General features: G+C 57.4%; 6 protein-coding genes across 6 annotated transcripts; all 6 read left to right on the top strand.

The window, feature by feature from the left end:
• Positions 1-37: 37 nt before the first annotated feature.
• LMJF_25_0100 (conserved hypothetical protein) lies at positions 38-253 on the top strand (the record flags this gene model as incomplete). The annotated part of the gene is made up of 1 exon (XM_001683710.1): positions 38-253. The coding sequence occupies one exon, from the start codon at positions 38-40 to the stop codon at positions 251-253; it is 216 nt and encodes a 71-aa protein (XP_001683762.1).
• Positions 254-3,191: 2,938 nt separating this feature from the next.
• Positions 3,192-3,554, top strand: LMJF_25_0090 (putative Qc-SNARE protein; the record flags this gene model as incomplete). Its single annotated transcript, XM_001683709.1, has 1 exon — positions 3,192-3,554. One exon carries the CDS (start codon positions 3,192-3,194, stop codon positions 3,552-3,554), a length of 363 nt encoding a protein of 120 aa, XP_001683761.1.
• Positions 3,555-5,939: 2,385 nt separating this feature from the next.
• On the top strand, positions 5,940-7,574 carry PABP3 (poly(A)-binding protein 3; the record flags this gene model as incomplete). Its single annotated transcript, XM_001683708.1, has 1 exon — positions 5,940-7,574. One exon carries the CDS (start codon positions 5,940-5,942, stop codon positions 7,572-7,574), a length of 1,635 nt encoding a protein of 544 aa, XP_001683760.1.
• A 1,661-nt stretch (positions 7,575-9,235) lies between these two features.
• On the top strand, positions 9,236-10,129 carry LMJF_25_0070 (conserved hypothetical protein; the record flags this gene model as incomplete). Its single annotated transcript, XM_001683707.1, has 1 exon — positions 9,236-10,129. One exon carries the CDS (start codon positions 9,236-9,238, stop codon positions 10,127-10,129), a length of 894 nt encoding a protein of 297 aa, XP_001683759.1.
• Positions 10,130-12,015: 1,886 nt separating this feature from the next.
• LMJF_25_0060 (conserved hypothetical protein) lies at positions 12,016-12,474 on the top strand (the record flags this gene model as incomplete). Its single annotated transcript, XM_001683706.2, has 1 exon — positions 12,016-12,474. The coding sequence occupies one exon, from the start codon at positions 12,016-12,018 to the stop codon at positions 12,472-12,474; it is 459 nt and encodes a 152-aa protein (XP_001683758.2).
• Positions 12,475-13,097: 623 nt separating this feature from the next.
• Positions 13,098-13,613, top strand: LMJF_25_0050 (conserved hypothetical protein; the record flags this gene model as incomplete). Its single annotated transcript, XM_001683705.1, has 1 exon — positions 13,098-13,613. One exon carries the CDS (start codon positions 13,098-13,100, stop codon positions 13,611-13,613), a length of 516 nt encoding a protein of 171 aa, XP_001683757.1.
• Between the last annotated feature and the right edge of the window lie 368 nt (positions 13,614-13,981).

Here is a 13,981-nt window from a genome sequence, read left to right as displayed (position 1 = left end):
TGAACTTCCTCGCAGACACTCTACCTACTTTGACGCGATGCCCACCTCAGCTGTAGCGAGGATGCGCGCCCGCAGCCGCCAGAGCCAGCAGCGTCTCACCGAGGACGAGAAGCTGAGGCGCCGCGAGGAGCGGGAGAACAAGAAGTCGGCCGTCCCGCAGTGGCTCGTCTGGAGCATGATCGTCATCGTTGTCGGGTCGTCGCTCGTGAACATATACTTCTCTGTGGCGCAATCACCCAAAATGAAGGACTAGGCTGCTGGCGCTTCCGAGTGCCTGCGTCCTCGCTGCTCCCCTTCGTCTCCTACGTTGTCTGTGCCTGCACATGGATTTGTGCCAGTATGCTTGGTTTGCTTTCACGTGTGCGGCAATTCGCTATGGATGCGACGGACGCGCATTTGTGGTATTGCCGCTACAGTGATAGTGATTCCTACTGTGATTTCGCTACGCGTCCCGACAGCTGCTCTGCTGGTGCCCACCCGGAGTTGCAGGACAGGTGTACAAGTGTGTGCCACCGAGATCGTGGCACAGAGCATACCGCGATTGCGGATTAGTAGCTTGTTCGCTTCTCATTGCTCGGACACAACCGCTGAGTTTGGACGTCTCGGTCTGCGAAATGAGAGCGTCTTGCTTTTCCTGCTGCTCCTTACGGCGGCAGCCGGGCGCCTCATGAGCATACCGCTCAACAAACTTGTCTCTCTCTCGCGCTCCCCGCACCCCTTGATGACGGCGAGCCGATGTGTGTGTGTGGGGGGGGGTGAGGTGGTCACCACCACAGCGCGTGGCTTCACCCGGCCCAAGTATCCTCCGCGATCTCTGTGTGGGAGGAAGCCAAGCAAGCCGCCGCCCCCCTCCCATTTCTCCCTGCGAAATGCGCAACCACCCCTGGTGGTGACAGGGCCAAGCACACACGACGTGGGGCGTTGAGGGCGATGTATGGCTGCTGATGTCGGTGCGCCGGCCCGGGGCGACGCGTTGCGCCGGAGCGGCCTGCGACCGTGAACGCGTGTGCACCCTCCACATGGTGGGCAGAGTGTCCGCGTGACTCGAAGGCATCTCACCCCCGGCCCTCGCACGGCCTGCTGGTGTGTGGGTGTGGGTGTGGGTGTGGAGTTTGAGGCGTAGGCCGTGCTCTCAGATGGCTGAGCTGGCGCATTTGGTGTGGCGCGTGCGTGCCGCTGCACTGCACCAGGCGATGTGGAGGGCGGAGGGGAGGGGTCTGACCGGCCGCGGGGAGGGGGTGCATTGGAGAGCGTGGTTTAAGGTGGAATGTGGGCTCTTTGAGAGCGAAAAGGAGGAGGCCGCCCCGCGTTCCCCTGCGCCACACTTGGTAGTAAGCTGGGCTACTCGTTTCTCACTACCATGTCTAAGCATGCAGCAGAACTTTGGAACACGACTGCGCCGTGTGGTGTTGAAGAGCTTTCGACGATCAGGCCTGTGACAGAGGCGGTGCAAAACAAAAAGAGGGGCGTATGTGGACAACGATGGGTGCGTCTGCGGTGGTGTCTCTCTCTAGATGGGTGTTTTTTCTGCTCTCTCTCTCTCTCTCTCTCTGTCTGTCTTGGAGCCTCACGCGTTACACGCTGTCGATAGTGTCGCCTCATCCCCCATCTCCCATCCCATGCTGCGCATTGGGCCGCTTATGTCTCTTTCAGTGGCGCGGGGGGTGTGGTGCAGCAGCTCTGTGCATTCCATCTGTTGCTCAATAGACCTTTGGTGCGTTCTGAACGCTAAAGCAAGGAAACATGAGGAAACGGTAGGGTGTAGCATACGCCTTGATGTGCATCCCAGCTAACGGATCTACGCGGTTCGAAGCCGCGACTTTCTCTCTTCAAACCACGATTCCGCGTTGAGGATTCGCCGTTGTGCACTGCACTGACGGCACATGAGGGGTGCATGTTTAACGGACGTCTCGAGTGTACACACCTCTACGTGACCCTCGCCCGAGAGAATGGGCTGCTCTGTTGTTCTTCCCTGAGTCACCTATTTTCTCTCGTGCGCACGTCGCTGCGTCCCTGTCACCAGTGTACTCGGTCTCCCCCCTTCTCTGCCTCTCCCACCACCACGCTGTGTTCTCCTCTTTGCTTTTTCTGTGTCTCTTACTCGTCCCGTCTCGCCTTCCTCACCCACACAGGCTGAATCATGCTTAGTCAGTGCTGCGCATTATACCGCAACTTCTTTGCTCGCACCTTTCAGGGCGGCATGGGGGCAAACGTGAAGCGGCCTTACCGGATTGACATCCGCATGGAGCACGACAAGAAGCGCCGCATTCGGCGCCGCAACATTGGGGCTCGGCGGATGATGAAGTCCTAGTAGAGGACGATGAAGCATTGCCATGAAGGATGCTGTGGTGTCGACTTGCACATATGTTTTTTTTTTGTTTGCGTGCATGTGTGTGTGTGTGTGTGTGTTCGTGTGCGCACTGTCGAAGATCGTCGCTGGTCCGGCGGAATGCCGGATGTGTTTGGTCGTTCGTGTGTTCGCGTGTGTGGCAATGCAGCGGAGTAAGAGGAGAAAAGGTCAGGACACTTTTAATTTGACGGCTACGTCCTGTGAGCCGCGGTGCTGCACTGTGCTGTAGCTGACCTGTGTATAAAGGAGAGCTCTTCTCCTTGTCGATGCACTGCGAGTTGTCACGGTGGTTGTTGGGTTTAGCAGATCATTCCACGCTTACACAAACTCCGCTAGTCCTCCGCGCCAACGGACCAAGGATGCGATCGTGTGGGAGCGCCGAGATCCTCTGATCTCTCACTTTTTCTGCCGCGCTTCTGGTTCCTTGGGCACTGATGCTGGCTCTATGATGGTTCGGCTTTCCCCGGCCTGTTCACGCAGTCGATGCACAACAACGAGCTGTGTAGACGACCTCTCTTGACACTTCGTCCGCTGGGGCGAGCTGCTTCGCACCTGTGCGCGGAGGAATGAGCTTCGACTAGTGGCTGCCATCCATTCCTCGAAAGGTGTGTCGACTCATATCCCATTGTCACTCTGTCGTTTACCCTCACCCCGACCCCTCTGCATTGTGCTGCTAGCTTTTCAGTCCCTGTGTCAGAGTCACCCTCTCTCCCATGTTTGCCTGTAAGAGTGGAGCAGAGGAACCTACTTGTACCCTATCCTCACACCAGCAACTGTACGCACCTCGGGCCCCGCATCTTCCCGCTGCTCTCGAGGTGGTGCTAACACTTGAGAAAGAACGATGCAGTCGTCTCTCTACGGGAACTCGAAGGCAGCAAAGGTGTCGACGAATCCGACCAACCGTTACGAGCATATGGAAGAAGAGATCCACCGCGAGAATGAGTCGATGCTACGTGCACTCGGAAGCAGCGTGGCGCACATGAAAGCAATGGCCGGCCACCTCAACCGTGAGGCGGAGGAACAAAACGAACTGCTCAAGTCGCTTGACAAGGTCTTTCAGACGGCTCGCGGTGGCGTGAACTCGGCGGTGAGCTCCGTTAAGAGTGTTATGGGCCGCTATGGGTGGAAGCACACCGCCGCCTTCGGCTGTATGGGCTTCTTTCTTCTGTACTTCATCTACGTGGTCTTCCTGAAACGGGTGTGACGGGCGGTGGTCGTCCTGTGCAAGTGAGCGATGCAGCCCTGGTGAAGCCGCCTCCCAGCATATATCTGCTGAGGTGGTGCATCGGTGAAAGAGTCTCCTTCCGCACCCCTCCTCCCGCTCGACCGTCGCACCCCACTGGCGCGCTTCTCACTGCTCTCGTGCCCGAAAAGGAAAGGCAATCGATTGCTTTCAATCGTCGCACTCGGTCCTGGGCGATCGGCTCTACGGATGATTTGTATTTGGAATCTTCCCTGCAATGTTTGCCTCGCGCGCTTATCGCTTCCATTCATGGGCTTCTCACCCTTTCGCTGCGTTGCTAATCAGAAACACGCGCACAAATATGTTCACCTACGCTGGGGGCTAGTATCCTCCAGCAGTGCTGAGCGTGAAAAGAGCCGGCGTTGTAATAGTTACCTGCTTTCGCATGGAGTCCGAGGTAGCTATGTCAGAGGGATCGCGGACAGGATCGGACTCCGCCCTGTTCCACTACACTTCTGCCCAGGCGTCTTGTGCTCTTTGTTGTACCCTAAGTAGCAGAGAAGTGGCACCCCCTCCCTCGCTTCGCCTTCTGCTCCTCCTCTCTCATCCACGCATCCACCGATATATGCATCGGTTCACCTTTTTCTTTCCTTGTGTGCCGTATTTTAACCTGACAACACCTCCCTCTCTTCCACCGTGGATGCCTCTGCGCACACGTAAAGGACCACCTGCGCCTCCATGCGGAACACGCGTTCGTTGCGACCTCTCTCTTTCCGCTCTCGCCTTTCCCTATTCTCTGTGTGTGCGCTTACGTTTGTGGCCGGCGCGATTTTCTCGAACGGCGCAGCGCTGCAGCCCTCTCCCTAGCATCACCGGATCAAAGTTCTCTTGCTTTCCACTAGCACGAGCTTCTTCCGTGTCGGTGCACGGCAGAGAAGTTCACAGCAGAGGCTGGTTGGCAAATAAACCCAGCGACGGATGTTTCGCAGACTAAGCGCTATTCCGGCGAGGTGGACGGCCGGGGCGGTTTCTGGTGTCGGTACGTCGGCCATGGCTACGGGGCCAAGATCATACGCTGCGAAGGGCGAGGAGCAGATTGACGACGCCGAGTTTGAGTTCTTCGAAGACGACCTCTGGTTTCTCGACGAGCTCTGCGATGAGAACGCTGGTGACCTCTTTTCTTATATTCCCTCTTCTGACGCAACGCTGCTTGGACACGATCAACCACCGTCGAAGTGAGAAAAAAAAACGGCGACTGTGAAGCTTGCGTCAGTGGCGTGACGTACTCCCGTGTCACTTTAGCAGCTCTTGTGTGTGCCCCCGCCCCCACTCGCGCGGTCAGGATGGAGGTCATCTTTTGTGATTCGTAATAGCCCCTCCTTCTCTTATTTCCCTCCCCCCTCTCTCCCTCGGGCTGCTCCGCCTTTGAAACTCGTTGGATTGTGTGTGTGTGTGTGTGTGTGTGTGTGTGAGTGTAAGTGTGTGTGTGTGTTTTCGTATTTACAGAGATTTACCAGACAAAAGACGGCCGTCCCTGTGGCGCGGCGGTGGTGACCCTCGCAGAGATCCTCCCTTTTTCGTTTAAGGCGAGACGAAAAAAAAGAGAACGAGCATTGTTGTGATGTGTGTCTGTGTGTGAGAGTTCCTCTAAGGCATGTTGCGCAACCGCGCAACTCGCCTTGATGTCAACGAATGTGTTCTTGCGTGTTGACGGTGGCTGCACCTTATTTTTTCTCTCTGTGTTGTTGTTCCTTTCACGCGACTTGCACAAGTGTAAGAAAGTCCAATCTCCTGCAGCAAGAAGGGGGCCGTTGAGAAACACGAAATGAATCCTACGTGCGGACTGAGCAAGCTTTTGAAGCATTGCTATGCATGCTTGCAATAAGACGAGATGCGTGAGGCGCTGTCTCCGTCCTCACGATCTCATTGTTGCAGGTGCATTGACGACAATCACCGCTGTGCTCCCTCCGACACCGCACATGAAGCCATGTCTGCATGAGCTTCATCCTTGGACGCTACCCTCTCCACTACACTTTCTCTCTTTCCCTGTCCCTCTCCGCCCCTCCCCTCCCTCCGGTATTCATCCCACTTCACCTTTGTTTTGGTTTTCGTGTGTATTGTCGTCATCTCTGTCTTCCGTGTGTGTGTGTGTGTGTGTGTGCAGTCACTCAACACACCGCCACCACCGCCTTTCCCCCTTCCGTTTCCTCTCGTCGCTTCTGCATTCACCTCCGTTTTATTTTTGCACCACGTCGTTCCTCCACGCCTTTTTCGCACCAGAACTCACACGAGCCGCGTTAACGTGGGCGACGTTACTGGTAGCTCAGGCGTTTCGTCGACAACTCGCATAGACTTGGAGATCAACGGCGTCATAGTGTTGGAATCCCGCACACGGACACAGCAGCAATGGTGGCCCCAGCGCAACGCACCTCCGTCTACGTCGGCGACTTGCCGATCGACCTGCCTCGCCCAGAGGAGGCGATCAACAATCTCTTTAGTACTGTTGCACCCGTGGTCTCCGTGAAGGTGTGCCGCGACATGGCAACGCAGCGCTCCTTAGGCTATGGCTACGTCAACTTTCAGACCACCGCCGATGCAGAGAAGGTGATCGACGCGCTCAACTACACGGGCATCGCACCAGGGCGCCAAATCCGCGTCATGTTTTCCATCCGCGACCCGCTCCAGCGCAAGAGCGGCATGAACAACGTGTTTGTTAAGAAGCTGGATACTGCTATTAATGCCAAGGAGCTGCAGGCGGCCTTTTCCAAGTGCGGGCGCGTGCTCTCGTGTAAGGTGGCGTTGGACTCGGCGGGCAACTCGAAAGGCTACGGCTTTGTGCAGTTCGAGACAGCCGACGGCACCAAGGCGGCGCTGGAGATGAACGGTAGTAAGTTGGGGGATAGCGAGGTGGTGGTGGCACCCTTTGTCCGTCGCGTCGACCGCGAGGCGATGGCTGCCAAATCCTTCCGGAACATCTACATCAAGAACATCACGGCTTCCGCCACGGAGGCGGACGTGAAGGCGATCGTGGAAGAATTCGGCAAGGTAGATTCCTTGTTTCTCTCCGAGCACGCGCGGTTTCCTACCAAATTCGCCCTAGTCGCGTTCGAGGAGCACCAGGCCGCCGTCCAGGCCATCGCCGCGCTGAACGAGTCGGAGGAGAGCGGCCTGACAGAGAAGGCAGTCAAGCTCGTTGTGTGCCGCGCACTCTCCAAGAGCGAGCGTGACCGCGAGAAAAAGAAGGCCGCCTCCCTCTACCAGAACCACGGCCGCAACCTCTACATAAAACACCTCCCTGACGACATCACCGACGACAGGCTGCGCGAGATCTTCGAGCCGTTTGGTAAGATCACATCATGCGCCATCATGAAGGAGCCGAATGGCACCCTCAAGGGGTTCGCCTTTGTCTGCTTCGAGGACAAGCAGCACGCCTCCGCCGCGTTGCGGAGCCTGAATGGGCACCCTCTAGAGCACTCAGCAAAGCCCCTCTATGTGAGCCACGCGGAGCAGAAAGACATGCGCATCCGCCTGCTTCAGCAGCGCCGGGCGGCCATGCGCCACCAGTCCCGTATGGCGCCCCTGATGAACACGTTCCCGCAGCAGTGGCCGCGGCACCCGTTCCCGCACATGGTGCCGCCCATGATGCCGCCACCGCCGCCACCGAACATGGGGATGCCGCAGTTCATGTCTGGTCCAATGATACGTCGCCCCGTCATGGAGCCACACCTCATGCAAGGCGAACCGATGCGTCCGCCGAACCGCTACACACAGGCACGCGAGCAGTATCCACCGCAGCAGCGCCAGGACGGCGTCGACATGAACTACCTCAGCACCCTTTCCCCAGAGCAGCAAAAGAACTATCTTGGCGAGCTTCTTTACAGCCGCATCCTGCCGTTGGAGTCGTCCAATGCCGCGAAGATTACGGGTATGCTGCTTGAGATGAGCCGCGAGGAGATTTTCGAGATCCTGGCAGACCACTTTGCCCTTCTATCCAAGATTCAGGAGGCAAACGCGGTGCTCCAGCAGCACACTGGCAATTAGCGCGGGGACATGGTAGTGCCCCAGTCCTCAGGCACGATCGGGGTGGCCTTCTTATCTTCTTCCCCTCTCTTTCTTCCTCCTCCCCCATGTGCTGACGAAGTAGGCTGCTGCCGCACCTCGAGTAGGCCGCGACTGCACCACCACCTCTCTATCGACTCGACTGCGAACAGGGAGCGGTGATATGCGGTGGTTTGCGCGAGACGGAGGTGTGTCGCTGTGTTGCTGTTGTAGTGGCTGGATTTGCTTTTTGTTGTTTGAAGGGTGTGGGAGCGGTGTGCTGTTGTCGGGTAGCATCAAGCACTGCCGTGGCTAGGAGGGGAGGTGGGCACTCGAACCCACGGCGACGTAACTAAGCACTGAAAGAAAACCATTTCCTGAGGAAAGTAAAACACCAAATGATCCATAACCCATGTGGACACCAGAAGAGGCAACCGGTGCTCTTGTCGCTGACAGAATCGGCAGGAGAGTAGAGGAGGATGTTGGGAGACAAGCGTTTGGTGCAGCCGTCAGCAGGCAGTGACGCTTCTGACAAGCACCAGCCATGTCAGCGCTGCCGTGGATCGCCTCTCTTTTCGCGAAGTAGTGGCTCCCCTGTGTTTCACTCGGAGTGTCTTTGAACGGGGATGGTGCCTTCTGCGTATCAGAGCAGAAGAATAGCACCCTCGAGGTGAAGACACGCGTCGTCGCCCCCTTTTATGTTGACATTTCTTCCTGTTCTTTCGAAATGCGGACATAGGCGGATGCGTGCACACAACGACCGCACACTCTGCAGTGCCGGCAGCTGGCACGCGGCTCCTGCTCAATAGCTCTCATCTTTACCACCGGCCGTTTTCCTTTTACGACCCTGATGCGTTCCGGCTTTTCGTGCCTCATGTGCGGCAGAGGGGGGGGGCGGGTCGGTGACTACAACGCACAACAGAACTCTGAAGTGGCAGAGCGAGAGTGGCACCCGATCCCCCGCCTCCGATACAGCAATACAAGCACACAGGATCACGTCACCCGCTGAATCACTCCGTCGGTGGCTTTCTCAGATGCCCCGGTATACAAGGCACCACTCAAAGAAGGTGCAACGCAGCCGTCCTCACGGGTCGCGCTCGCCAGCAGCACAAACGGCATTCGTGCAGCTCTCCACCCTGCGCTTTCCGTTGGCCAAGGGAGAGCGATTGGAATGGGAGGATGACCGCACGGTGGGGTGAGTGTGGGTGTCGGGGACTAGTCTGTTGCCTCACCTGTGACACACGGTCTCTTCTCCATTCACACGATCGCAGCCTCCTCTGCGCCTCCTCCCCCCAACGCCTTCAACGCTTCTGCCTCCCTCCTTTTCTCTGTCTCTCTTCCTTTGACGTGTGCGCCTCCCGTGCCCTGAGTAGTGGCGTTCGCCCTTGGTGCAGCGGTGCACGTGGTTTGCGGCCTCCCTCGACTGATCTTCCGTGGACAGCCGAGTACCTCTTCCCTTGAGACAGGACAGGAGCACACGCGAATCGGCACGGAGTGGTGGCTGCACCGGCGCCGTCGTCTCACGGTTTTCGATCGCGTGTCCTCGTGATTGCGTCGCCGACGTGCGACTATCTCTGTCTCCCTGTATTTGTACAACACTCTGGGGCGCGCACTTTCCTTACGTGGTAGCGTCGATAGCAGGTGGGAGGCACGGCGTCATCGACATGCGGCGAGGTGGCACAGTTGTTTTTCAGAGGCACAGGGTGAGCGGGGGCATTTCGCGAGCCAATGAGATGTCAGCCTTTGCTAGATTGAGAGGCGGGCAGCAGAAAACGGAGACGGATTGGGTGCCGACGCTTCTCCTCTCGGGTGAAACACCTCCACCCATCGCACGCCCAGCTGAGACAGCGGCATTCTTTCTTGCCTCGTTCGACCCCTTCGTCTTCAGCTACTGCATGTTCGATTTCCCGACCATTCTGCACCATGCCGGGGAACTGAGCGAGCATGAGCTGCTGGATTACCCTGGATCAATGCTGATGTCGCCCAGGAGTTTGTTTCTGCAGCCTACAGCACACTTGCGATTCGGCTCTGAGAGACAGCAGCGGATGGCTGTCGTGCTGCAGAGCCTCCTTGATCGGCACGATGAGTCGGAGCGCTCCCCGGTGCCGTGCGCTCGTGCGCTTGGCGTGCAGTGTCCGTTGTTTGTGCCCTTTCTACGGGGTGTGTGCCTCTGCGTGGAGACACAGCACCCGTTTGCCCCACAAGCGGCCTACGTCTTTGAGGAACTGCTCGCCAGCGGCTTCGTCTCCTCGACGCTCTACCTCGACGGCACCTACGTTGATCGGAACAGAACTCTAGCACAGATTGTGCAGCTCGCCGCCAGGGAGTTTGGAAGTGAGAGCGCCCTCTTCACTGGATTGCTTCTGGACGAAGAACACGCTTCGCCACCAGAGACTATAGCTGTTGGTCGTCTTGTGGCCCAGACACTTGCGGCAGCGGATCGGCGGCGTCTCGACTGGGCGCTCAAGACTCGCGGAGCAGTGCGGCAGAGGCTGGTGCCGCAGCATGGATGGACGCTTGGCCCCTCCCCTTCTCTCCTTTCCACGGCGCAACAATAGCATCTGAAACCGGTCAACTCGAAACAGAGCGTCGTTGGAGAGCCCAACACGGAGATGCCTGCATGAGCTTCCTTGCAAGTTGTGTTTTCTTTGAGCCGGCCGCCGTGCCGTTTCCTTCTCTCGCACCATCTGCTGTGTACCTGCTTCATGTCGTTCCGCGCACGCGGGCTCGGGCGTGTGTGCATGCGTGTGTGTTTCCGTGTCCGCCTTCTTCCTGTCCCTCGCTGGTCAGCTCAAGGGATTGAGCTGACATGAAACGTACGCCACCTTGCCTTGAAACTCCCAAGGGCAGCTCCTAGGATAATGTCGCCGGTCCACTGCAGAGAAGCGGGTGCGGAGGCGTCTGTTGTCTTCCGTGTCGCAATGCTGCGACAGCCGCGTACTTGTGGAGCGGAAGCTGCGCACGTATGGCGGACATGTGCGTATGTTTTACCCCTCGTGGCGCTGTACCTGCATCCCTGAAGGCCCGGCAGTGAAGTCTGGAAGGGTAGACGGTTTCTGGCCCAAAGTGTGTGCGACCGCACTGCACGGCCGCTCCTAGATGGATGCCACCCTCCTCTCGTTCTTTTTTCTTGCCGGATCACTCTCTCTGCTACTCCGTTCTCGTTTACATGCACATCAAGGCGCTGCGCACAAGGTCCCCGCTTTTACGGAACGGAGCATTGCCCGTCGTTTTTTTTTGGGAGGTGTGTCGCGGTGCCTCTCATCCACTGTCCCGTTTACGGCACCGAAAAAAAACAGAAACAAAACACAGCGGTTTATTCACAGCATGGAGCTGCAGTCCGCTAGAAAGCTGCAGCTGATTGCGAAGGCATTCGCGTCAAGCTCTATACGCTTCAACGTCACCGTGGCCCCGCATCCCACCGCGGCTGATACGTTCAACGTGCTGTTCTCCATGCCTACAGCAGAGACACCGGAGTCCCCCACGTTTGTCACACTCACCATTACCGAATGTGCTCGTGTCGAGGGCGGGCGTAGTTTCACTGGCTTCCTCGAGCACCAGAAATGGCCCCTAACCCTCGTTATCGAGGACAATGGTCATCTGAAGGACTTTCCTGAACGGTGCATTGACGTTGCATGGGAGCACAAGCAGTGTGTGAGTCGTACTCCCCTGTGGCTACTGTGAGCTATCTCACCTCACTTGATCTCGTCGCAGAAGGGAAGCACGGCCACTGTCAGGCGTTCATGCGGTCACTAGCCCCCGCCATCGAGTACAGAAGTGCACTCCCTACCATGTACATAGTGTAGTGGTCGCGTACCTCACGGTGCACTGGCTGGCTGGCGGAGGGCTTGCCGCTGTGCTTCGCTCTTGCGTCAGAGGGGTTTGCCGGAGCGCTTGTAAGACAACAACAAAAAACGATAAATTTCAAGAAGAAGGTATGCTGCTTGGGTAAACATCGACAGAGAGCGAGAGAACCAAGAGCGATGTCCGACGCGCAGAAGCCTATCGCTTCTCCTTGTGGTGGGACTCGGCGATGCACGCGCTATCATCAGCACTCAAGAGGACAGCCTCAGCCTCCTCTTCGCCAAAGGCCTGTTTTGCCTTCGTTTGCCCCCCCCCCCTTCCACTCCTTCTCGCCCCTCGCTGGCTGCCCGCTTCTCCACTTTCTCTCCCCTGCTTTCTGTCCTTTTCTTTTTTCTTACGGGCACGCGGACTTGCGCGCATCACAACCGCTTGTGTTCGGTGTACGCGCCACACGCATCCGTCTGTTCAGCCCTTCCGCTTTCAGGCTGCATTGCTTCCATCTTCCTCCGGTTGCGTCGATTTCTTCTTCACCGCGCGTTTTTCGTTGTTGCGTGTGCGGCTCTCCCACATTCCCACACTAGGGAAAGGCTGCGCGAAACGGAACAACTCATCACAGATTGAAACTGCCAAAAAAAAAGTCATGTCTGCGGTGGAAATCAACGAGGCCGCGACTGCTCCGTTGAATGACAATGACCAGTGTTTCAAGGACCTCACCTGGACGCAGCGGATTCAAGGCTTCTGTGTCCTCATGTCGCTAGCGCTCTTTTCGACGATGATGAGCTGGTTTGCTCTCGGTATGGGTGCGTACTGGAAGTACAGCATGTTATCCTCCCTTGGTAGCTTTCTCTCTATGCTAAGTACCGTCATCCTCATGGGTCCCTCAGCGCAGCTTGCGTACATGTTCGACGAGTACCGTTTCAATGCCACGGTGCTCTACATCGCCTCTATGTTTCTCACCTTCCTTGTAGCTGTCACCTTCAAGTCAGTCTTGCTGTGTTTCCTATGCGGTGTCCTGCAGTACTCCGCCTTGGTGTGGTACTCCCTGTCGTACGTCCCCTACGGCCGCGAGACACTTGTGAATATCGTTCTGCGCCGTTAAGACGAGGGGGTGTCACGTTAGGGTGGAGTGAGGGGACAGGACGTGATCGTACCTCTTGGTCTGTTGCTCATCCCCGTCGGTGTTTGCTCTAGATTCAGGAAAAAAAAACAATTCACTTGCTTTGTGCTTCTTGTCGCGTCCCGATACTGGGGCGGTTATGGCACGTACAGAACACGCCAACATAGCCGCGGTGCGACTCCGGACTTCCTGACTCCCTCTGTTGTCACCTTCCGCGGGACTGATGCCCGGCTGTACTCCTTGGCGCAGTTGGTTTTTTTCGGGTGCTGTTAAGGCCGCCTGCCTCTTAGCGGCGCGCAGATTCTCTTATGTGCGTGGGTTGCTACCGTTGGGTCTGACGCTGTGCCGAGGTGCACACGTATCTTTTCGCGTGATGCGCGCAGTATTGGATTCGCTGTGTCTCTGCCACAACCGCCAGCTCGTCTTCATGAGGCCCCCTCCCCTCCCCTTCCCTGCAACAACCTACTGTGCTCTTCTCCACACGTCCCCACCTCTTTTTTTCTTGGCCACTGCGCCTTGGAAGCAGCAAAGAAAAAATAGAAATCACTCTCTCTCTCTCTCTCGGGATCACTGGGGTGACTCATCCCTCAACCCCCTTGCTGCCCATGGAGCTTGCTTCCAACTTTTCTCTCTTGCACGCCAAGCTGTCAAAGCTCGGATTTCGTGACTGGGACTCGGTGAGCGAGGGCGATGTCATGACTGGCAATCCCCACACCTACTCGCTCTTTCTGCGGTTTCTTTACCACCGCTTTCCTGCCGCCACCGCGGCACTGATTCGCAAGCACGACTGGTTCATCCTGGAACACAGCGACGGAAATGTTGGTGCAGCAACGGTGCGGCTGCTAGCGGCGGAGACGGGTGAGGTGCATGGCTTTTCGGGTGTCCAATTCGGTCGTTGCAAATACGCATCGGCAAAGGTGGCGATGTGCCATTCACTTTTGCGTCTCCTCCGCTCCCTCACGCCGCAGCCCTCGACCGAGAGACCCCCGGCACGCGTTCCTATAGCATCTCGGCCCCCGAGGGAGGCCTGCAAGCTGGCCACCGCTTTACCTGCACAGCCGTTCGCGGCGGCACTGGTAGACAAGCGAAGGCGTGCACTCAACTCCCTGCAACGTTCCTAAGTGCTGCTGTCCAGTTCTACTCTGCAAAACGTTGGTGCCACTCAGTGAATGCACCTGCTCGGTTCTCGTGTTGTCTCTCTCTCTCTCTCTGTGTGTGTGTGTGTCAGTGTGTGTGCTTCTCTCTGGGCGTCTCTTCCTCTTGATTCCTTCGTGTGTTTTAGGTGCCGCCCTCCTCCTGCTCTGAACTGCATCGATGTTTGGACGCTCTCGCTGTGTTTAGGTGGTTGCGTGCGTAAGCGACAAGCGCGAGCCTAGCGCTTTTCCCAACCTGCGGTGCGCGTGCCTGTCCGTCTGGTCACCACACCCTGCCCGCTCCTCTACGTTTGTTCCTCATCACCCCATGAGGGGCGTGTGACCACTTCCGGTGA

Source organism: Leishmania major, chromosome 25 (genome assembly GCF_000002725.2).
Source record: "Leishmania major strain Friedlin complete genome, chromosome 25".
Classification (NCBI taxonomy): Eukaryota; Euglenozoa; class Kinetoplastea; order Trypanosomatida; family Trypanosomatidae; genus Leishmania; species Leishmania major.
The sequence above is the reverse complement of the archived record's forward strand: the minus strand, read 5'-3'. Positions and strand labels throughout refer to the sequence as shown.